The 25,055-nt window shown below is 38.8% G+C and overlaps 1 protein-coding gene across 11 annotated transcripts in view; it reads left to right on the top strand.

The window, feature by feature from the left end:
• QKI (QKI, KH domain containing RNA binding) overlaps nt 1-9,565 on the top strand; it is a 159,908-nt gene extending 150,343 nt beyond the window's left edge. For 6 of the 11 annotated variants that reach the window (XM_040598388.1, XM_040598386.1, XM_040598387.1 and 3 more), the window contains 2 exons: nt 1,597-1,671; nt 6,403-9,565. In XM_040598388.1, the coding sequence (XP_040454322.1) occupies nt 1,597-1,671; nt 6,403-6,419 (92 nt within the window). In that variant the 3' untranslated portion in view covers nt 6,420-9,565. Of the gene's footprint in view, nt 1-827; nt 5,853-6,402 lie in introns of those variants that run through there. The other 5 variants (XM_040598392.1, XM_040598395.1, XM_040598390.1 and 2 more) reach the window with 1 other exon arrangement.
• Nucleotides 9,566-25,055: the final 15,490 nt, after the last annotated feature.

Genomic DNA, 25,055 nt, shown 5'->3' with positions numbered 1-25,055 from the left:
TCCTGCTTCTCGGGATTAGTGAATCAATAATAAAAATTTCAGTAGGACATGAGTATGCAGTAGGTCTGTGTTTGAGCAGCTTATGGTTGTTTGTTACCCCATAGCCAAAATTCAGTGAGCATATGCTAATGTAATTATTGATTTCCCACAAACATGTAAATATTTTCCCCAGCTCCTCCACCCCCACTCTACAAGTACACTTGGAAATGTCCTCGGGTGAAGTCACAGTTAACAGGCATAGTCACAGTAGCTATCAGTTGCTGGTTAGTAGCAAACCCCTTTCCTGAATTTGGTTAACAGCAAGTAAAGAAATCCATCATTCCATAGTAATAATTTAATATGATGCAGGGAACTTTGATTTCTCCTAGGATTTTTCGTAAAGAGAGAGGAAGGGAAAATTACTCCTAAAATTACATCTGAAACCATTGCTTACTTTTTGGCTTAGCTGTGAGAGCACAGGTGTGTTGTCCAAAACAGATCGCACCAAATAATCTTACTTAAAAAAAGGAAAAGAGAGGGGGGAGACCACACTCCGTTTTAGGTAGTATAGATTCAATAACTCTTAATACATCTGCTCTATTTTCTGAGCAATTGTATATAGTTAATTGAATCAAACTAGTTTTTCGTTAAGTTTTATTTTGTAATACACTCATTCTCATTAATAGTATGCTATATTTTGTCCATTTTTGTGGTGGACCTTCAAGATGTCTTAAAATCTGTTAAAAATGGCAGAGAAATGCATCCCTATTAGTATTTTGGGGGATATTGGTGTTGGGATCAAATTTTAGTTGATGTCTAACTTTTAATTCCCTTCCTTTTATCTTCAGGTATGGCTTTCCCAACGAAAGGCTAAGAATTCAAGAACGGTCTTAACTGATCCTTCATCAGATCTGAATTTTAACAAATGCTTAGTTTCAGCAGCCTTGAAAAAAGCTTGGCCTAGCAGTCAGTGACTTACTTGCACTTTTTTGCACATAGATTTAAAATAAAATAGTGCTATTAATTTGGATTAGCTCCTATTATTACAGAGTAGCTGTAATTTATGAGTGTATAGTAGTATACTGACTGCTAAGTGTTCTATATAGTGTTTGCTTTACTAATCACCTAATTCATTGCAGTTCATACTTATTGACTTAAAGTTTAAAATCATGATCTGTAGGCTTGAAGAATTGCTTTAAAACTTTTTTTGTGGTAGAACTGGAAGTGATCTTAAGGTTAGCAAATAATTGTCAGTATTAAAAGATGGCATTATTTAAAATAGTCCTGCTGCAAGAAAGGCACTTCAGTGAATATGTGACTAGTAAAGCTTAAATGTGCTTGGGTCTAATAGATTTCATGAAATACTGTAATTTTGGGATTGTAAATGAATGGATTAAACAGGTTAAGGCCAGGATGTTTAAAATAAATGCAATATTAATCTGCACAGATAAACTTCTTTTTAAAATTAAGATTTGAAACTACTGTGCCTTAACTTGTTGCGTTTCTTAAAATGAACTTTTGTAGTTAATGACCATTTAAATCCATTTTGATAAACCTGCTGTTAATGTTTTCTTTGAATGTTTTCTAACTTTGTCTTGGTAATTGCAATTTAACTAGGTGCGGTGGCTACTAAAGTTCGAAGGCACGATATGCGTGTCCATCCTTACCAAAGGATTGTGACCGCAGACCGAGGTTAGTTTAGTTCTGCAGTTCTTGTTTGTAAGAAGTGCTTTGAGTGTACATGAGATTTGCAACACCACAGCTGGTTAACCAAATACCCTATTTTGACCCATTCATTATTTTTCTCAAAAATCTGAATAGTTAATACTTTAAAGCTTTGGGAATGCTTGCAGTTTAAAAAAAAAAAATCTGCAAACTTGGCTTTCCCAGCTCAATTAAATATATAAGCTTTGTGATATATTTAATATAAATGCTATAACCGATTCCCTCTTTAAAACTATTTAAAGATCCATCTGCATCAGGAAACATGAATTCAATGCTGCAATAATTAATGTCATCATGTTCCCCCCCCCTCCCCCCAGTTTGTTCTTTAAATTGGTGTAGAAATATCAGATTGGTGTTGCAAAATAAAATGAATGGATGGTTGCTTAATGAGAAAGAAGTAAAGGAATAAATGCCTCCTGTCTGTGTCTGGAGAAATCTGAAGATTTAGATTCCTTTTTTCCAATAAACTTTTGAGCCACTGTACTGTATATTATGAGGAGGATGCATGTTCTCAGATACCTGACTGAATTCAGGAAAGGTAAGGGCTGTGAAGATAATACTTCAAAAGTTGTTTGAATTTGAATTACTAAGGGTAGGGGAAGGGAGGGTGTTGGGGTTTTTGCCAAAATCTATTTCTTGGTATTTGCCTTTTGCTGCTAAAATGTGTAACCTGAAGGAGAAACAACTTTTGAAGTCCTGTTGGTGAGATGACATCCAATATTTGGGCATCTCTCTTAAACCCTTGAATGGAAAGTAAATCTTCATTTTTCTCCTGTTCCTCAAGTGTAATGCCTTTGGACCCCTGAATGAAGTATTTAAGCTTATTGAGAAAAATGATATTTTCGGTTTATTGACATTGGCTAGGAATCAGTGTGTGGGCTGAATTCTTATCCTATCCCTGCTGCTGACTCACTGTGGGTTTCGGCAAGTCATTTAATCTCTCTGTATGTTTTCTCATCTGTAAAATAAGGATAATAATACTTCCCTACCTCACAGGGGTGTTGTGGGGGTTCTTGTTTTGTACAGGGCTTTGAGGATGCAAAGCATTATGTGCCAAGTATTATTATTCTGCTTTCATCAAAATCACTGTTGTGCAGGCTTCCATGATATCGTAATATTCAAAAGCCAAATTCAAGTGACAGATCTGACATCTCCTAGCATTGACTACACTTCACTTCTCACAACCTTCCATAAATTAACTGCAAGCAACAGTACAGATTTCAGTCAATACAGTAAAAAGGGCCCTCCTGGTTATTTGCTGTATTGATGTAACTTTTTATCTTTCATATGATCTTATGCTTTACAGAAAGTGTAAAGCTGATAACAAGACACTATAAAGTTTTCTAGAAGATTGCTTCTTCTTCTTCTCTATCACCACACACTATTTACAGCCCATTGGCTTGTTCTCATTTCTTGAGAATTCTTAAATGGGCAACAGGGTATTAATCACAATAATGTCACAGCCCATGTTTACAGAAAGAAAAAAAAATGTAAAAAAAAAAAAAAAAGAAAAGATAAAAGAAATAGAAAAATTATTTAAACCTGGCTCTTTCAAGAGTAAATGGGTGGTAAGGATTTGGTTGTCTTTGGAAGTCTGACCTAATGTTGCAAGAATCAATTTTGGCTAATGGTCTTTCATGATCTGCAGTGGTAGTTTTTCAGGTGACAGGTGAGACTACTCTTTTGTTTCATTAGATATTTGCCTGAGACGACTAGTAAATATACTGATGAAGCACAAGGGGGATATACCAATTTGTAGTTTTAAGTTCATTATTGTAGTGTTTACTCAACATAGATTTAAAATATTTTGTGAAGGGCCTAGATGTTTCATCTGGGTCACGTATAAGTAATTGAAATTAATTATTGGTATCATTTCACTCTCTTTTAAAATACAGCCATTTTCTGATAATACAGTGTTCATCTCTAGCAATATAGGAAGCCCGCTGTCGTAAGTGGGTAAATAAATACACATAACTTATGATCTGTGGGATAAGTTATGCATACCTCTATCTCTTTTAGCATGAAAACCATGCTGATATTTCAGGAGAATGTTAAAGTCTTATTTAGATAATCCCAGCGCGTATTAAGAAACTTACACAAAGTTAATTTTAGAACTGTACTTCATGTATTTTGAATTTGAAACCCTAGATTATCACTGCACGGATTTAACAGTTTCAGAAAAGGTTTTGAATAGAACTTTGTTCAGCAATAAAACAGTTTCTTTTAATGTGCTAAAATTATGTTGTAAAATTAAAATACTGTCAATATTTACCATATTTACCTATTTGGTTGTTCTGTCACCGGTATACGTCTATAGCTATAGTCATGAAAAACAATGTCAGCAAACCGAAATACTTCTTTTTTTCAATGTGAAAACTTTTTTTATATATAGTTAAATGTCACTAAATCGAAATTTACATTCATTGGGTCTAAAGTTTTTTGTAAAAAAAATTCTAAACAGACTTTCAGATGACTTTGTAGTACTACTGCATTCACTTTTTAAGTAGGTTTTTATTCTTTGCATAGTTTGTTTGGGTTTGTTGTTTTGGGTTTTTTTAGAGATAAGCACTGCATTTAAGGCAAGAATCCCCAAATGTGTACATGTTTTGCTCTTTACAGCTAAGCATTTAGAATTGGTGAAGGGTTGAAAAATATAGCTCATTTTAACTCAGAATAAAACCCCAGTTTATAAATAATACAAAATTGAATTTGATGCATATAACAGAGAGACTGACTGGTTTAATTGTAATAAACTGTAAATGGTGTTGCACAGTTGACAAACCTGTGTGTACTGTAGAAGGCCAGAGACTTGGCAGAGGATGTATCACAGGTGTACTGGTATTTTTAAAAGGTAGCTTGCTTTGAATATAAACTCCACATGAAATATTAATGCTGAGAATTTTCTTGAATGTTTTATCCAAACCAACTGTCACATAATTTATATATAAAATTTAATACCATTTAATCAAAATTTTAATCAGTATCAAAATGCTTTAAGAGTCTGTTTCTAGTATACCTGTAAAGTGGTGAGATTGTGCCACATAAAATATTTATTTTTATTTTTGCTTATTTTTGAAACAGCTGTTTTAATTTAAACAAATCCCACTTAGCATGGTTCTGAAAAAAATCAGGGAGCATGGGGTCTCATTTATGTTACAGTAGTAATTTTTCTTAGTCTTATGAACTGTATCCTAAATGATAGGCCATTTTTATTATGTGAAATTAAATCAGCCCATGAGAAAGATTGCTAAATCAATGCTATCTGTGAATATTACACCTACTGGACTTCATTTTATGTAATGGCACAAATCTGACTTTGCACTGAATACCTTTCTCACTTTCATCTCCTCTGCCTTAGTCAAAATGGCAACAGTACAGAAACTTTATCAACCTCAGAATTTATTAGCTATAATTAAGCTGTTGAATGAGTCTTAAAAAATATATATATTAAAAAAAAAATCATACTACTGTTAAGTGGACCAAGTTTGGTGAAGGAGAATGTGAGAGAATGATTAAAGAAGGAACAGCTCAAGAACATTGGGAATGATAACTTTCCACTTGAGAACTTTTTTATGTTTTACTGTAATTTGTTTGTTTTTTTGGGTTCTATTTTTTGTTTTGGTTTGGGTTTTGTTTTGGTTTTTTTGTTGGGTTGTTTTGGTTGTTTTGTTTTGTTTTTTTTTTTTTTCAAAAGAAAATAGTATTTACAGGTGGCTTCTTTTAAAATATAAAAATATAAAGCAGGAATGTATATGAAATGTCAGATTTTATTGTATTTGCAGAGTATTAGCTTTGAAAATGAATAAAGAGAGCTGTTTGTAGTTTTTAAATGCCTTATTAGTATCAATTAGATATTTTCTCTATTTTTTGATGTACTTAGAGCTTTTTAAGTATAGACTTTAAAATGGCAGGACTTTTACAGTGTTTACATGCAAGTGCATTTTATAAGTGTCCTATATGTGTAAAATAGTATTTTGAACAGGAAAATGCTGGCTAAAGTAGCAGGCTGAGCGTTTTCCTGGTTCCCACGATGATGCCTACGTTGCTAGACTACAGTTTAGTATTGCTTTGTATTATGAGGCCAAGAAATTCCATGTTGTTTGTAAATAGAATAAATGAAAGGCAATAAAAAATTTATTGAACAAAAACCCTTTGTTTGGCCCATAGTTTGTTGAACCAAATTGTTTCTCAAAGTCCAGAATTCCTTAGATGACTCCATTCTTTTAACAACCAGTTATTAATAATCACATCCATCATTAATAGTTGCTTTAATGCTTGCACCTGGGGAGGTACTAATGCTTAATAGCAGTCAGATACTGATGCTGTGCACTGACTGTTGTTCCAGAAATCTTCTACCCAGTTCCAAAACTGTTCATCGTTTTTTGTTTTCCAATTTCCTTCATCGACTGCTACTAACCATTAGTCATTAGTTGTATTTTATCTCTATTTCTCCTGTTAACCGGTTTTGTGGGAGCGGGCTTCTCCTTCACGTGTCCAAATCATGATGGAGGGCTGTCATGATTTTATTGCATTCTGTAGATGGTGTCAATCAGTATGTCAGAATTAAACATGCTTGTTTTTTTATTAGTTGTGATTAGTTTTCATGTTGTCATTAAGCCGTCACTAGCTGGAACTAATCTCTTCTCTATCTTTTCTTTCTTTTTTTTGTTTTGTTTTTTTTTGTTTCTAACCACCCAGCCGCCACCGGCAACTAACCTATGACCTTCTGACCTCTGAACTCTTCACCCAATGATGACCTGACCATGCCTGCCTGCTGATCAGTTAACTGGTAAACGCCTTTGCTTGCCTGTCTTCAGTGCAGCGAGCTGGGGCACTTGTCCGTTCGTCTTACCATCTAACAAAACAGACAAAGAAATTGTTGTCCTCCAACTCCGCTTTTTGTTGTTCTCCTGTTTGGGTGAAAGTGGTTCTAGAACCTGCACTGAATAGTAGTAAAGCAATAAGGTCCAACTCATCCCTCCGCACTGATCATCCTCTAGTGTCCCACCCCAAGCGAACGGTAAGGAGGCCTCGCACGAGATGGAGACAGATGTCCCTTAACTACCCGATGACAGAGGCAGTTACTGTGAGAGACTTCTAGGAATATTTTTCTTCTCAAAAAATTAAGAAAAAAAAAAAAAGTCAAAGCTCTCTCTGAATGTACTGTGTGATGATGCATCATGCATGAACCTTTGGTCAGGGATATCATTGGGGAAGGGATTCCAAAAAGTATTCAAAATTTGATACGCTGTTTAGTCACTACCAGTGCCCTCAAAGGGCGGATGTTGCAGCCTTTTTTCTATTGCCTGCCAAATTGGACGTTTTAAAGGAAAGTGTGCCATGAAATGCAGATGACGATGACTTTTCAGAACTACGTTTATGCAGAGAACAAAACAGCAACACTATTAAAGCAGAATCCGAGTTTAAATTATTTTAACCATATTTTAATCTCCTCAGAAGATTACATGAGAACAAGGTACATGCATTATGTGTCACATTACTGGGCAAACTGTTCAAATATTTTTTTTAAACCTCCCTGTATAGAAAAAATGTCATTAAGGATGTAAAAGCCATGCTTGCCTATTTGCTGTATACGTGTAATGAAATTGTAGATAAAGTGTAGTGCATTGAAACAAAATGAACAAAAAAGTAGATACTTTTACTATACAAGGGTGCTGGTGCAGAAAAAAATATATTTTTGGAAATGTAGCATTTTATACTTTCAAGTGTTATAAAAAAAGAAAAAAAGAACAAAGAAACCCTTTATTTCATTAAATGATTTTTTCTGGTGGTTGTCAAGAAACAAAAGACCAAAAGAGCCTTTTAGTCTTTCTTTTTTATTTTTTAAGTATTGGAATAAGTCTAAAGAAAAGGAAGTGCCTTATTTTCTTCATGGTCATTTAGTCAAATGTCTCGTATAATCAGCTTCTCCCTCAGACAAGTTACTGCATGCCACTCAGTCGCCCAGTATGTGAAAGAAGCTGTGAGGGAAGACAAATGATGAGTTGACCATATTAATTACCTGATTTTTGCCATACTAGTGTGATGTGACTTTGCCAAAATCTCATTATGTGATATATTTGCTAAGTTTTTGTCAAACCAGCCCATTGTTATTTCAGCCACTCTACTTTTTAAATCATAGCAAATGCCGTACTTGTGCAATGTAAACCAAAGGGTTCTGTGATACAGGCGGTCTCGTGCTAAATGAGACGATTAGCTGACAGGTGTTTGTAGAGCTGGAAGTATGTCATTTTTGTTCAGGGATGGAGAGGAGATTTCTTTTTTTGGGTTGGAATAAATATACATCAAATACAGTAGGCTTCAGCATCACCCGGAAAACTGATGTTCTGTGGATAAGGAAACTGAAAGTGCTTAGCTAGTTTTCAGTTACAGTCTGAGCGTGTCCCCAGTTTTCACAAGCAGCTCTCACGAAACCGTTTGCCAAACCAGCATGCAAGTTATTTATTCTTCAGCTCTTCTTTGGCTATTGTTAGATCTGCCTGCTGGCTTTTCTTCAAAAGATAAGCAGGAGAGGGACATCAGCTAATTGTTTGAAGTCCAGCTACACTTTATTTTTAGCCCTTATTTTCACATGAGATTCATATAGCTGGGCAGTTGAAAGAGCTGAAGCTGTTGAACGCACAGTATTTAATTATGAAAAAATTAAGTATTACTTTGTATGGGACTCAGTACTATACTTGGCAAATATCAGGTGATAACTTTATTTCCCCTCTTGTCAACTTATTCTCCTCCTGCAAATCTTCACAGCTTCCAAATGAAAGGTCAATAGTAAGCTAAGAGGGCTTACATTTTTAAGCACCTGCATGGTGACCTCATCTAACATCTTGTCTCACCTGGAAATAATTATCAGTTTATTTACTATGCAATAGACATTCATCCTTTCGTATTCAGCTAGCTTTTTGTTTATTGTGCCACCGGCTTTGTCTTCCTGTTACACATACAGTTGTGTTGATTTTATTTACAGTATATGCTGTGCCATTTCGATTTTATTTTGGTTGGTTGGTTGAATAAACTTGCGACACTCTAACATTTGAAGAGAGATTTGCTAAAACAATACCAGTATTTGATCTAGTTTCATCTCAGCTATGATAAAACCTGGACATTTTAGATGTTTATCAAAGGTCTTTTACTGGGGGGGGAGGGGAAGTGTATGAAATAGATGTGTGACATGTGAAAGTAATGTTTGCTCTGAACAAACTTCTGAAAACTTAGTTGACAAAATTTTGGATCAACTTAAAAAAAAAGCATGACTTTTGAAATCTCTGAATGCCTTGGTTCTCAGTATTATCATTCTTTAATGACTTTTTCTTTATTAAAATAAGTAGTTTAAGACTTCTTTCTGACAGTATTATGTAATTTTTTTAGAGTGGGTAGATGGGAGTGTCGCTTGTATGTAACCGTACAGATGACATGTATTTGTCTATTCTTTATTATCTTAGTAGTTTCATGCTATGTATGTACCATAACCAACCTATTGCCTATGAGAAACATGTAAGATAATGTATTTACAGCCATTGTTACAAGTTTATAATGTATTTTTCTATCTTGTTTTATATGTATGTTATATAACATTCAAATGAATTTTTTTCCTGATTGAGAAAAAAGGATACAAAATGCAAAACCCACAATTTTGATAACTGAAAAATTGCCAATTGTTTTGCAGTACTTTATTATATTGGGAGTGTTGTCTTTCTTGGGCTTTTAGTTAGCTACTGGATGAATACATTAGACATTTGGGTTTTAGTTGGGTTTTTTCATAGCTTGCATTTTAATTCTTTGGTTCTTTGCTGTTTCTATTAACCCATAGCATTATTTTAATAAATGTTATAATACCAACCTACTAACTCCGGACTATGTCTGTTTATTAACCATTACATGTTTAATTAAAATAAACAAATAAAGACGGAAGAATGTAAAGTCTTGAGTTACTGGACTAACCCTGAAGAACGTGACCACAGATAACACAACGTGACTTGTTTTTATGTTGTTTGTCGGCTGACATTCTGCACACTACTATTAAGTTGGCTTTGGTCATTCTGGCCTTTTACCTTGGGGAATAGGTGCCAGTAGAAATGGGAACAAAGTAGCATTTTTTGAGGCATTCTTCTCGTAGAGTCTTGCCACTTGCCTTTCAGCATCTGCATTACTAATTCCACACTTTCTTTTTCCTTCTCTAAAATAATTACTGTCAGCTCACAGCAAAAGAGCAAAGATGCCAGTGTATTGGTAAATCGTGAGTGTACAGAAACCAGTTTGATTCTTTGTTGAACCATTCAGAGGTGACTTGTGATCTGTTTTGGCACCTGATTGACTGTTGCATCATGTGACCTTTGTAAGCACAAAGTACTTGAGATAGAATTACCATACATCGAAATATGAAATCCGGGGGTTTGCCTTGCCAAAAGTGCCTTATTTTCTTCATGCCCACCCTGTTTTTAAGTTACTTTTTTAAAAAATTCTGCTATAGTCTATCAGTATTGCTTAGCTCAGGGAAGTACAATTTCTGTAAAGCCAAAGGTCAAACTGGATCATTTCCTAATGACTGCAGAAAGTACAAAAATACACCTTTCACTAAATTACCAAGCAATGGCCATTTAAAGTTGCAGGGCGGCCTTGATATGATCTTTATCCCTGTGGATGACTGTAGCAACATGAACGCAGGGAACTGAAATGGTGAAAATGCTGTTTTGTATGTACATCTATGCAAATATTTTTACAGAAGTGTTTTTCTTTCTTAAAGCTTCTGCTCTCTGAGGCTCCTTTACATATCTGGGGTTGTCTTCCTAGACTGGTAATCTTCAGTGGACAGTAATTACAGCTAATGTTGAGGGAGATCCTCAATGTAGATAACGCTTCAGATATCAACAGTGTTTTTGTGAAAGCCCAGTTTTTTCCTGTAGATAGTAAAAATTCAGATGAGGAGTCTTTGCATCTATTCAAATGCCTTCTTTAATTTATGATGTTTCAAAGTACATATCTTGAAATCCATATGATATAAAAATTATAATTTTTAAAAATTCTCACAGTATTGGTAGTAATTAAAATAGAATGCATCTTTATTTTATGGAGAAAAATAGCTCTGATGAAGATGTTCGTTTTCTAATGGCACGTAGCTCTTTGTTTTACAAATGTGAATAGGTACAGCTGAAATATCTATGCGTTTAGAATAGTTTCACTTGTACAGAAATCTTTTGTAATTTAAGAGATCATGAATTGTTGCTATGCTAAAATTCAACCACAGGCAGATGATAAAAAAGTTATTAGGCATTTACAAGAGATAACATCAGGACTTTTAGATTGGATAATGGCACAAATGTCATTTCATAGCCAATAATTTATATTCCTAAAGCATTTTATCAGAGGTATATTTAAACTTGGTAAAATACTCTCTCTGGTGTAGCTGAAACTATCCAGAGGAGACAAAAGATTAGTGATTGATGCTGCATAGTACTTCTATTCCCAGAACTACTGCTTTTCTGTAATATTTTACTATTTTGTATTTTTACTAGGTATTGAACTACTGTCGTACTTTTTCCACAGTGCATTTTCATCTCATTCTTCGTTACATGCAGTAGTGAAAGTTGCTCTAATTTTTGAGGTACTTTGAAGCTGAAGGACAGCAAAAAAAGGAAAACTAAAAATTTTATCGTAATTATTGTCAACTACAAATGCATTTCTGAAATTTGTCTGAGTCCCTGTCTGAAAATTTAACTACTTTATTCTTTGCCTACTTATAGGAAAGAAACAAGCTATTTTTAAAACTGGATTTGAGGAGGAGTTCAGTGTTGCTACATCACTGAAGCTAGGTTGTTCTTTTTCTTTATTATTATTCTGGGGTTAAATTGTCCTAACATTTGAAAGATCATACATTCAAGTCAATTGGAGAGTTGCTGTTCCATCCAATGTAGTGGGATTTATCTTAGGGTAAATCTATGTATTATTAGGTCAGAAAATAAACAAAAACATCATAGAGCCTTTCAAAGTAGAATCTGACCAATGCTGTTCACTTAAAAGTGAACGGTTCTATCAAAGTGCAACAAATCCGGTTTCTCCAAGAATATTTTCTTTTTATGTTGTCAATCCAGAATATATTTCGTAATAAGTCTTCAAGGCCATCTTTCAAATGTTTTTAATGAACATACGTTCAGTGTATACAGACCATATTGACACTTTATTTGAACATACCTTTAAAAAGTATGTCCAGAATCTGCATGTAATGAATGGTTTATTCCCAAATTGTACTCTTTGAGGGGGGACCACTACAACATTTTCTGCCCTGAAAATGCAATGAAACATTGAAGTGTGTTGCCATCCATTCAGAAATTACTTTAACTTGGGGCAAGCATGAGTATACAAAACTTAATTCTTTGTGTCTGGGTAAAAATAGCAGTCATCGTAAATAGCACGTTGTACAGAATGGGATCTGGGTAACACATTCCTAGGGTTGAAAGTACATAATTGTTACTGGAATTTCTGTTCTGTTTTTAATATTTTGATATATTTTTCTTAAAAACACTATTAATGGAATACTGTCCAAATAACACGTGAACCATAACATTAACACGTGGTAATCAATGTTGAATCAAACTGGTTAACGAAAGTACAGTGCTCTTCCTTCTATGTGCCTGCGCACTAATTGCAGGTGGTGTGGTTCTGCATAGGAGGTGGGTGTTAGGCACAGCAGGTTGCAGTGCTAATTTCTTGGTGCCAGCACTTGGGATGTCTGTCTTTGACAGCAGACTAACCGGGAGGAATCTGACTCCCAAGGCACAGATTTAACTGAGATCTGAAAATCTTTAGAAGAATTAATTGGAAAAACAGCAACAACAAAACAACTTATATACACATATGCTTTGACTTGTATTATGGCAGTTTGTGTGAAACATTTAAGGTTTTGTTTGTGCGAAATAATGTATTCTGAGGGGAAAAACAAACATGGACGTTGCCAAAACACATGTAAATAAAACACCATTTATGACTGTACATTATGTGCAATAAAGTAACTGGAAAAAGTGCATGTACTTTATCCTCAAAAGCAAACCGACAGCTCTCAAAGCTGTAGCTATAGTTTTATTTTCTGAAAAGTTAAATTTTATTCTGTATCTAAACAGCAGAATAAAGAATGTACATTTTTCACACTTCAATTTTCATTAATGCTTTTAGCAGTGTTACAAAAGATGTTAATTGCTGAAGAGGCTTAAATTTTCATGGTCATCTGATTGCCAAGGTATTTTTTGCTTAACAGTTTTTTATTGCATATGCTGTTGTTTGTAACTGTAAATGAAGCAAGTATGCATTACATATTGTAAACATGCAATACACATTTCAAACAGATTTGTGGATGCACCGATTCTATAAATTTCTTAAAGATGACCAAGTGATTTCCATTTTATTATACTTCTGTAAGCATTGTTGTTACAATTGTTTAGAGCAAATAAGGAAAGGTAGTACTACTTTGTAGTAAAGCTAAAGTACTGGTTTGGGGAGGAGGTTCTGATTACTATAGAAAACTATGATAAGTCTGCCACCCTACCTAGTATGAATACACTGAGAAACACCCTTTGAAGAAGAAATAGATTATAGCGTTTTAATATTTTCATTAATATTTATGTGATGATACCTGGTTACAGTTTAAGACAATTTCTTTATACTGGTTAAATAAAAACCTGTTTGCTTCAGAAGTAAGTGTACAATATATAAGGTTAAACATGGCATCTTTAAGAGTTTGGTAGAATAAGGGAGAGGAGGCTAAATACCAGCATTTAGGTATGCTTCTGCACTCTTCCAGGAAGGAAGGAAGATTTGGCATAATTAGCATTCAAAGATAGCTTCCATATTGAATCTCAGACATTAGTCATACCCGAGCCAGCTTTAATCTCTGTAGCTCATAGAATATAGGCATGCTGTTCTGCGTGTGCCACCCAAGGAGGTAAAACAGCAAAGAGGTCGAGGGCTGCTACTGCAGATGCCAACGCGGGTATGCTGTGTGCTGCGGTCCTGGCTCGAGGTGTGGGCACAGCCTCACCTTCTGTGCTGTCTGGCTGCGGTGTGCCAAGCCCCTCCTTCATCTGTCTCCATCCCTTGAAACCAGAATTGTGATGATCTTTCTTATCGCTTGCACCAAGTCAGTAATAACTTGTTTATGATCACGTTCATTGCATTTATTGGTCTACGGATTAGGTGTGGAATTTAATGACTGGAAAATTTCTATCAACAGACTTTACTACTGTTCTGCTGACGCTTTCTACATAGGTGTTTTGGTATGTTTATGGAGAATGACCCAATGTTACCAAGTGTCTCCTGAATGTTCTTACTACAGTTACTGTCGTTCCCTTGAGGAAATGCAAACTTAACCATTATCTGTGTCAAAATAATGAGAGGCACACATACCAAAGAGTGCAAAATGCAGTGTCTGAAATGCCTTTGACTCTGATAATTTGGGTCTACCAACACAAGTAGAAAGAGACGGTATCCAATTCTTTTCTCAGTATCCATATCAAGTTCTCAAACAGTTACAAAAAGACAAGTAACAGCTGGTTCCTGTTGAGTTGAACTCTTCTAAAAGTTATCAACAGCAAATAACTGGTAACTCCCCAAAATATACACTTCAAAGACTTTGTTAAAAAACTGCATAGCATATATTTGCCTTTTTTAATTTCTGTCACTGCATTTTTCAAAGTGTTTTCATCTTCAGCAACAAAGTTGACTATTTCTAGTAGTAAACTGGATAAACACAGAAGTGAAGTTCAAGGGAAGGACCACCAAATGACAGCATACCTCTCCACACTGCATCAGTTCAGCAGCTCATCATGAAGAAGGTGCTTTCTCTATGTTTTATATATTTGTGAACTCCTTAAGACGAAAGGCTAAGCAAAGAAGTTACTTTTGTCAGTGGGATCTTTTCAGAATGGATGCTGTGGATTTTCAGTGCACTAAGGGTGGCCTTTCTGAAACAGGTGGTACTTCTGCTGCCTGAAGCTAGGAAGATCCCAGTTCTTTTGCCGTAGGTTACTCATTTAGCAAGCAATTGCCTCGGTGTTACTTCTGGTTTGCTTTCATAGTCTATTAACTTGCGAACATGAAACCCCATCTCCTGCATCCACATGTTTTTAATATGAAAGACATCGGTCTTTGCCTTGTTGGGCAGTGTTCAAAAGGGATTATTTTTTTTTTAATTGAACTTACTACAGTAAAAAGGCAGGTTGAGTGAGCAAGAATATTATGCAAAGCATGTTAATAGATGCTAAAGATACCAGGATCACTATTTTGGAGTCTCACTATTATGTGCATTAACTATACACAGTGTATTAGTCCTGTAATATTTATCTTGTTAGTTGTGTACGCTTCCAACTATGATTTCCAGACAAGGTGGTTTTCGTGGGACCAAGATGTACATTCTACAGTTCAGAGGTAGTGAAATGACAAGATACTGCAAATCGCTCCTATGTACATATGCCTTTTCATGAAGCACAGCCTTTTTCAAAGGAAGCTTTTAAGGTCTTGGCCTCGGGTGTTAGGTAATACATGGCAAAATTGTGATGCAGGGAGCGTATTTATTTGTTAGCCTACCTCCAAATCTCCAAATGTTTAAAAATCCGATCCTAATTCTGAGATATTTTTTCATGTTAATTGCCATGACAAAATCCATGTCTTATTTTTAACATGGGTGCAATCTGAAGACCTCTACTTGCATACTGTTCTAGTAAATCTCTGGATCATTTCACGGAGCCTGGATCCAGTACTGCAAAGGGGGCCACAAGGCTATTACTTGCCTGGTATCTTGTGACTTTTCCCATATAACCTTAGTGATGAGACAATTTTGATTCTTTCCCTGAAAGGCAATGAATGAAGCAGATCTTCAGCTTTGTTTCTGAGAGAAAATAGGAAATGTATACTCATCTGGACTGAAAGAAGATAAAGAATAACAATAATGTCAGAGCTTTGAATCCTGTCCTGAACAGATGAATAAAATCACTTTGGACTTTATAGGAGTTAGGAGGAGGAGACAAACCTAAACAAGAGCAGCATTGTCAAGAAGCCCATGCTATGTTGACAAGAAGTTCATCAGAGACTGTGGGCTGGAATGTTAAGTGAAGAAAACTGAAATTATCTCAATCCTCGAAGAGCTGGTTTGCCATATCTCCCCGGTATCTGAAGCAAACTTGTCAGTTTGTCTGTTGTTGTTCTTCAGCCTAATTTGAATGTCATGTTCTTTTCTTCTAAGGTCCCACCCCGCCCCCTTCTGCCCTGTCCTACATTTCGTAGACAAATCCTCCCTTCATTAGGATGGGCAGGTGGCACAGTTCGTTCTCTGTGTAGAAAGACTGCAAGCAAGACATCGGGTCTAAACCAGGATGTGCAGGTGTGATGATGTTTAGAAAGTCTGTTTTAAATGTATGACTCTGTCCAAGCAGATAGAAGAGGAATGTCTCAATGGTGAGGGCACAAATCTAACACTTGGAACACCTGGGTTTGAGATGCTTCTTTCATTGCTGATGGTTAGTACAATCTTGGGCAAGACCCTTGCAGCCAAATCCACAAAAAAGTGACATGCGATGGGAATGAGGCCTTGTTCAGGTGTTGAAATAAGAGGTGTGCTTACCTAGGTTTTAATCAGAAAAGTCCCTTCATGTTATTTCATAAAAGAAACCACCATCACCTTATCTTCTTTTGTCTGTTTTTAGCAACAACATCAACAAAAAAAGAAAATGGCCTGGTACCCAGAGAGAACGTGCCCGCTTGAGTGCAGAGGGGGAAAGTACTGGTCAATAAATCCCTACCTTTCAACCACAGCTGTAGTAACTAGCTTAGCAGCTCCGCTGCCTGGGTATGTCTTTTTCCCCATTTTCATGTGTGCGGCATGTCTGGCTGTAACTTAGCCTTTTCCATTCTCCAGCTACCCATAATGAAGCTCAGGACTGTTTCACTCAAGTACCTTTGTCGCTCTTGTTCTGAATCCTTGTACTTCAGTTCCCCATCAGTGCAGTGGGGTTAATTGGGGTACCCCAGCAGTGTGTCAGCTGTGGGCAGCTGCATTTAAGGCCGTGGAGTGCTCACACAGTACAATGCTGAGCACTCTCTAGTATCATCACAGTGTCCAAGTGTCTTATGATCTTGAATGTACTCAAAGATACAGCATGTAAGGAAAACAAAATGCCTTTGACTTCTTTCTTAGTCAAATCCATGATATAAAAAGATTGCATGATCTTGTGTAGGCCATGAGTCCTAGTCTCGGACCATATTAATTCGGTGGGTACCAGCAGTGCCAGAGGTGGCTGCCTCTTGCTTTGATTTGATTTGTGTTCTTAACTTTCTTTGTCCTGCAGGCTCACTGTGGATGGACTGAGCTGCATTGCAGCTTTTCACAGTCGGCAAGTCCGAGGAGAGGCGAAGGGATAGAGATGCAGCTGCAGGGAGCAGCGCTGTTTTGTCCCTTCGCAGGTGGAATGTAGAAGCAGGGGGTGCTGATTGCGCTTGGGACCCAGGAGGACAGGCGAGACAGGATTGTATTGCAAATTTCCTTGGTGGAAGTCAGAATTTCCTGGTACAATGTGGGAGGCAGGCATGATGATGGTATTAGAGTATCTAACACACCACTTTTTACCTGTTGGATTTTTGGTATCATCAGCTGGCAAAATACCAAGGTTGTCTAAATTTTCTGCTGCCTATTGGGAAAATGCCTATCTGCTCCGAGAGCTCTTTGGTGTTCACAGAGCCTGGTGAAATGTCCAGCACACAGATAGTCTCACTGATCTTCATGTGCTAAGGCTGAACAGCCTTTGAGCTTTCGACTATAGCAATCCTAATACTGTTACAATTCAGGAATGCCCTTTACAAATCTAGATCAATCATAATGCACGGAAAATTTAAGGGTCTGGAAAAGGATACAATGAGGCAGCATTCTGCATTACTGTTAAGCCAAAAGGATACAATGAGGCAGCATTCTGCATTACTGTTAAGCCAAGGCGTGTGAGTGTTATTGCATGTAGGAGTGGATACTTGCAACATAGACCATCTCCATTTCAGAGCTGAACTTAAAAATTTGATAGCTTTTTTTTTAATCTGCATCCGGGTGTTGGATGTTGCCTATTGTTTTGTTAGTATGCCTCTTCCTTGACACAAAAGTTAGCACACAAGACCAGAGTTCATCTGCAATCACGTGAAGTTCTGATTGTTCAGCTCTCAGGCTACCATACGATTTTTGAAACTGAAATGCCTTAAAATAATTAAGTTTTATGCAAGAACAACAATGTTTGCAGCCTCAGGCTTGTAGCTGTAAATGGTTGCATTTGGGATGCCAGTTTTGCATTAGGCTTTCTACTTGCTTCTGAAGGAAAGAGATAAATGCTGCTTGCAAGATTCAGAGCTTTGGGTTTCTCAAGCAAGAGCCAGCATTAGCAGGTGGGTGTAAAACAGAATCACCTCATCAGCCATACACTAGTCCCAGCAAAGCCCAGTATTAGCTGATTTATCTTCGGTTACACCCAGCCACAAGTCAGCTGGCAACCATATGCTTTTGGCCAGCCTCCGTATGGTGGAAGGTGGAGAGCAGGGGGTTTAGCTCCTCAGTCAAGACACTTCTAAGATTTTATCTTGGCAAAGTAAACAGCTGCATTTTATTAGTTGTCATGTACATCACAGTGATAATAATAAATTAGATTAATGGAGTAGGACTTTCACCTGCTCTGGATTGTCTTCACACTTCCCTGTGTGAGGGAACCTTGAAATAAATGATTTCCACTCTGGCAAGTGCCTGGTTTAAAACAAAAGCTAAACCAATGAATGAAATAGTCAAACTTCTGACTTTTTTAGGAGGGAGAGAAGCAGTAAATAATGTTGCCTTTGAGCAATTTCTCCTATCATCCCTTTTCGCCTTGCAGTTTGCTGTCACTAATCACTGTGAGCCAGATTGTGCACGTCGAAGAATCCTTCAGACGGAGTCGGTGGGGCTGCTCATGTGAGTAATTTACAACGCACACAGACGGGGCCATCAGGCCCTGTGCTATTAAACTCATTTCAGCTATAAATTCTCTGGGCAAGGACTTATATTTCTTGTCAGTAAAAGCCTGGGTGCAATTCTGGTGGTGTGCTGCTTCCCCCACCTTGTTTTTTCCTTCCCACAAGTCCTCATTTTCCCTCACCTTTTTCTTCATATGCACACAGAGCACTGAGAATGACAGTAGTAGCAGCTCTGATGAGCAATGCTAACATGCCTGTTCCTCTGAGGGGCTCCTTCGGATGATTTAGCAATGTCACTCTGGCTCTCAACTTTCCTTTTGAGTCAAGAGCCTCATCGCTGATGGCAGGTTGGGAAAGGGTTACACCAGTGGCTGGCGGCAACAGAAGAGTCTGGTTGTGCTGTCGAGTCAGCCAAACTGCTCTGCTCGGCTTGCTTATTCCAGCCACATACAGGCATGTGCAGGCAGGGAAAATTCCTGGCTTTGAATGCGTGTGAGGAAAGAACCTGCTTTTGCTGCCACAGTAAACTGTTTGCTCAGAATAAAATCTCATGAAGCATAGTTGACAAAATCCTGGGACAAAAATACTTCTGCTTAATCCCTGACATGTCTTGCTCTTTTGCTGGGAGAAAAGTAGCCATTTATGGAGGGTTTTTTCCCCAAAAATTTAGTTACCAGCTTTGATGCCTATAATGGGAATAATGGCAGAGAATACAAGGCTTTCTGTCTGCACTGCTACCTATACACTTGCATACGTATAGCACTTGTGTTTCATGAGTTGGAATAATGGCTGAAGAGATGTACCAACAGTGTAGTAGCTCTTTTCCTTTGTACTGGATCCAATAGGCCTCAGGACAAAAAATACCACTTACGCTTTGCTTTTAGGCTGAAGCTCACTCTGTGCAGAGGTCTAGCTGAGGGCAGAGACCCCACTTAAATCCCAATAAGCCTCAGACAGGTGTTCCAGCTCCCTGTGTGATAGGTACAGGGATCCAGAGGGGGCTGCATTTTGTTCATAAGTAAAGGCACGTAAATAATACCTTTATGACTCAGGTATGTCTTGAAATGTGCAACCTGATGGCAGACAGTTCTACTTTATTGTGCAGACGCTTGTTCTGAACCACATGGCTGGTAAGTCATGAAATATTAATAGCCATGCAAATCTTCTCTTCTGTATCACAAGCTTTTCTGTGTTCCTGACCCCTGACTTTAATCATCTCCTGGGTGTGTGGTCTGTTACTATTCTGAGATATCTTGTGAATGGGGGCAAAGTAATTACTTGATCCCTGCCTGCTGCAAGAACCTTTTTGCAAAGAAAAAGGATAACTTCAGAGGTGCTTCCTCCTTGCATTAAAATCAGCCCCACCTGTTTGCTTCACAAGATTTGTCATTTGGTGGCCTGAATGCAGACCTACAGTGTTTAGTGTTATTTTCATAACTGTAAAACCAGTATTCTTGGATCTCCTAAGACATCACCTGCTCCTCCACAGATTAAATACAATTTCTGGTCGGATGTATTTTCCCTCCTCTCCTACTGACTTTGCTTAAGGCATCCTTGTAAATAAGCTATGACTCCAGCCACCAGATGTTTTATTGTGATTTGTTACAGGAAGACCCAAAGATCTTTCAACCAAGCAGCTGTAGCGCTTGTTAGTTATAGGGTTATCTTAGCCATCTCCCTAATAATTAGAGGCTAAATTAATGCCTGCAACATTAAGGATTTTAAGAACCAGGGCATATATTTTTGGCAGTAAACTCTTTTCCTTTCTCTACCTCTTCTTTAACATCCCAAATACTAAAATAACCATTATGGAGAAATATAGAAATGTTTCCCAGCTCCCTGCCAAACAAAGGAGAGGTCAGGGGTTTGGTGCCATGTGGGTCTGACAACCAAAGGGGAAGCAGCTGGACAAGCAATACAGCTGTAGAAAGAGAACTCATCATGGGAAAGCGTTTGCCATACGGGAGCTATTTTAGTAAGCCAGCATGATGAAAGTATAGACATGAGTAGGTATTTTTACAAGTGAGCTTCTAGTGATTGCCAAGAGCATAGTGTAACACAAGGGCAATAATGACCACACAGTTTAATACAAGGTTATTAAATGTTGACCTACAAGTGGCTTCTGATTTCTGGAACAATTTTGCCCAAGTGCAGGAGTCAGCAATGCAGCACCAAAATCAGTACTATTAAAATGGTGTTTTCATATAGCTAAGGAGGTGGTGGAAACTAGCTAAAGTCAAAACATTCATTATCAGAGCAGAAAAAAAGGAATGGGGATACCTCAGGTATTTGTAATATCCCACTTTATAATTACTGGGATGAGACAGAAGGACATTTCTGGGGCTGTGCTGTTCAGTCCCCAGTTAGTCCATGCCATTTTTGAGGAACAAGTGCCAGCCTGAGAGGAATCCACACCCTGAGTTTTAAAGGCACAAAGATACCTACACCACCCTTGGTTTCACTCTGCAGTCAGGTGCCTACACTTCTTTAAGGGCATAAGTGTCTGCCAGCCACCACTTTTCAGACTTCTGGTGTCATCTGTATTTTTCCAATGCTTGCCTCTTGCTTCTGCTTTCTAGCTGCCCAGACTTGTTCTTCATTATTTTTCTTTCCTTCACACTTTTCTTGGAGTTGTTTGGTTTTTTGGGTTTGTTTTTTTTTTTTTGTCCTGAAATGACCTTGGTGACTTCTGGGTCCTGTGAGAAAGGCTGACCCACAGCTTGGCTCACACAATTGACAGCTGTAAAACAACTTTATTTAGTGGCTTAAATCCTGGCAGCCTCTGACCTGGGGACCAGCTGTAGCTTGACTGTGCCCTGTGCAGGGAGTGGGAGCCCCTTGCCCTGTGCAGTGGAAAGCTGATGTGCCACCAGCCAGGCTGTGCTGGGGGAGCCATAGAGAGAGCAGACGGGGCACTGAAGCTAGAGCACCCTTTCTGCAGCACTGTGGTGTCTCGCCACAGGATGATTTATATGTGTCTAAATGATGGTAATGAGTCCAGCTGCAGGTGCATCCCTCCCTTAGCTTGCAAAGGTGACAATTGCTAAGTCTGGTTTGGAAAGAGATGAGCTCTGATCAGCTGAAAGGGGCAGTGAATAATCCTCATCTGTGTGGCTTTGTAACTAAGCTGTGAGTCACTCTAATGAGCAATACCAAAAGCACTGACCTGCCCATCTCATGCTTTTTCTCTTCAGACTGCAAGTTAACCTGCAGCCTTGGTGTGCCTCAGGGCCACCTTTTGTCGTCCCAGGAGACCTTGGAACAGTGGGTTTAATGCAAACCTTACTAATGGAAGAAATGCACTTGTACTATGTACATATGCCCAGACACTCAGTGTGAGTAATTAGGAAGCTTTGCATGGTTTTTCTGTATCTGGCATTTCCCTCTAAAGCTGCAGAATTGTTTTTTTGTTTGAATAACCCTTTCTTAGCCCTCACCATCAGGATTTCAGTTGCAGATCAGTATTGGCTTGTGCACACAAACCTGGTGAGCTAGAGCTGGTTGGGCTGGTGTGCAGCAACTGGGCAGAGAAGCACATGGGATTTTCTCTTTGGGAAGTTCATGTTCCTGGGGACAGCATGAAGTACACCAGCCCCCTCTGTCCTCCCTGCTCTCCACTGTGCCTACACTGAAGGGCAGGACAGTGCCCATCTTACCACTTCAAAGGGCGCTCTGCCACCTTCCATTCCCCTGTGTATGATGTCTTCAATGTCCTCACTTGCCTTTCAGCTCCACCTGTGGTATTGTTGTCTCGGGGATTATGAAAGCTATTTGCCTCTGGTTTGAATGCAAAGCATGGGCTGGCTTGACTGCATGCAGAAAACTGCACCACTGGATGTTTTCAGCAGCATCCCCTGGGTGCATGGCACTATTTAAAGTGAAAGCACTTTGATTTGGAAAAGGCGAGGATGAAGGTGAAGGCTAATAATGGAAGTTTATAAACACAGCTGACATTCTAGCACTCCGTGTCTTTCATGCCATTGTTCATTTACTCTCCTGGTTCTCTCTTCTCTTCTAATGCTGGTTTTTTCTCCCACCATGAGCATAGTGCTGCTGAGAGTAGCTGGGGTAGCTGAGTCTGATCTGTTTACATGCTTACGGGTATAGTGTGAGCTGTTATTTTAACCCTGCAAGTGAAATGATCCATGAAACCTCCATGGTGAACAGTGCTAAGGGACAGACTTTCATAATCTGTGGGTTATACTGAAAACAGGTTCAGGTGTTAAGAACTTCAAGCTCTTATAGCTCACAGCTATTTAAAAAAGCCCCCTCTTATAGTTAAGAGCTTTTAATAGACACTCATCCACCCTCCTATGTAGGTGGGTGGTGTTGGCACAGCAGTGGGACGCCTGACTTTAGCCCTGGTCTGGGCTTCTCAGCTGGGCTCCCTGCCCTGTCAGCTGCAGGACATGGGCAGCTCTGAGGGCAGTGCATCCTAGGTTAGGAGAAAAGTCTAATGCAGAAAGGGAAAACTGGGGAATTGTTCCCCTCCTCTGTTACCTGCTCGGGCTTCCCATGTAGTTGGCTTGGCTGGACACAAGCCCTTCAGACAGCAAAACCTATGTGAGGGGAATGTGACTTGTGCTGAACCTCTCTCAAAGCCTGTGGCAGGTAAGGTGGGCAACGAGATCCTAGTCCTGTCCCACAGCCTAGAAACTGGTCTACCCCTCCTCTTCTGTCTCTGAAACTTTTCTGTCCCTCCTGCCTCTGCTTTGCAGTGTGGAAGTCCATCTGGAAGGTATGCAACAGTGTGCACACAAAGCTAGCTGGTTTCACCCGAAGCCTCATGTATTTGTAAAGCTGATCTTCCCCAACGCAGCTCACTCACTGCCCTTCAGGTCCCCGGGGGTTTCCTACCTTGCAAGAACAGGAGGAACTCCTCTGTCCCAAAATCCTCATCAAAAAGCACTTGCTCAGAGGTAGCGGGAAGCAAACAGTGTGAGTTCTGCAGCTGAACTCATATTAGAGGAATTATTTCAAGTAGTCTGCATTCTTTCTACTTAAAATTTATTATTAACAGCCTGAGAGGGAGAAAAATAATTCATTAAACAATCAGCAAAGCATTCATAAGACATTATTGAGATCAAGTCTCGGGAAAACACATGAGGCTTCACAAATATATTAAGTTTTATCTACCCAGTTAAGTCATTTTACATGGGAAAGTGAAACTTAATCCAACTGCTCTGCCTCTGTAGCTGCTGCCCAAGGGGAAACGAATTCAGATCCACCATAATCTGAGTAATAGGTTCAACACCAGCTCCCTCTTATCAGAGGGAAAGGAGCAGTTTCATCTCAGTTTCTGCAGTCTGCCCCATGCTTATCTATTCCCTGGTGGCCAGATATCAGAGCAGACCTGTTAAGAGGAGCGCCCTTCCAGGGTATGGAAAGCAAAATGCCTTGCCATGAGACTGTTCTCCCTTCCTCCTCGCTACAGGCAGTTTGTGCGTGCTTTCTTTCCCAGAGGAGAGTTGCCTGGACCCAGGCATGAGAAAAAAGTTGGAAAAAATGGAATTTCTCCCTTAGCCCAAATCTGTATTCTTGCTGTAGTCAGCAATGAGACAGTAAGGCACTGCTTGGTCAAACTTGCCCCTTGCAAAGCACCCACTCTCTCCCCAATATTGGATACCTGGTATACTTGCCTCCTAACCATGCTACTGCATGGTGGCGTGGTTTGGTTTTGTTGGGAAGCCAAAGCTCACCAACAGCCTCATTTCTCATCCCCATACTTTGCTTTCTGAACCTCTACCATTTGCTTGTGCTGTGCAATGGTGATCCTGTATGGGAAAAGACTTAAAAAAACATCAGAAGGGCATTTCTTGGAGCAGTGGAGTCTTCAAAGGAAAATTCTTGGGAAGCTGGAAGTATGGTGGGAGGGAAAATATAATCTTTCTCTCATTTCAGATGAACTTCTGCCTTCCTAGAAATTCCTGTGAATTGCAAAGCCTTTGATAGTCATGAAACATCAGAGGAGCCTTTATCCTAAGAAAAACCTGTGTGAAAGCAACACTGCTTCTGATCCCACCAGGAGCTGCTGCGCACCCTGTTCCTTCTCCTGTTTGTCACCCCCCTCAGCTGATGCAGTTGATCTGCATTTGTTGGGTGGTCATGGCTGTGCCCTTTACTCTGCTGCGTACGATGATGCTGGAGCAAAACCCTTACAGGACTTGCCTGCATGGCCAGTGGACCACCCCAGTTGCTCTCCTGCCAGCCAGCCTAGCTGCTCGCCAGAGATGGCTGCACTCTGTGCCCTGGGATGCCTTGCCTACAGCAGAGCGCATGGCACAGCTTGCTTTTATCCCAATCTCCCTTACAGGGTCAACATCAGGTGGAAAGACCATGGTAAGGGGCTTTTCTGGGAGAGCTCTGATGTC

Source organism: Falco naumanni, chromosome 6 (genome assembly GCF_017639655.2).
Source record: "Falco naumanni isolate bFalNau1 chromosome 6, bFalNau1.pat, whole genome shotgun sequence".
Classification (NCBI taxonomy): Eukaryota; Metazoa; Chordata; class Aves; order Falconiformes; family Falconidae; genus Falco; species Falco naumanni.
Note: the sequence above shows the minus strand (reverse complement) of the source record. Positions and strands in the feature narration are given on the sequence as shown.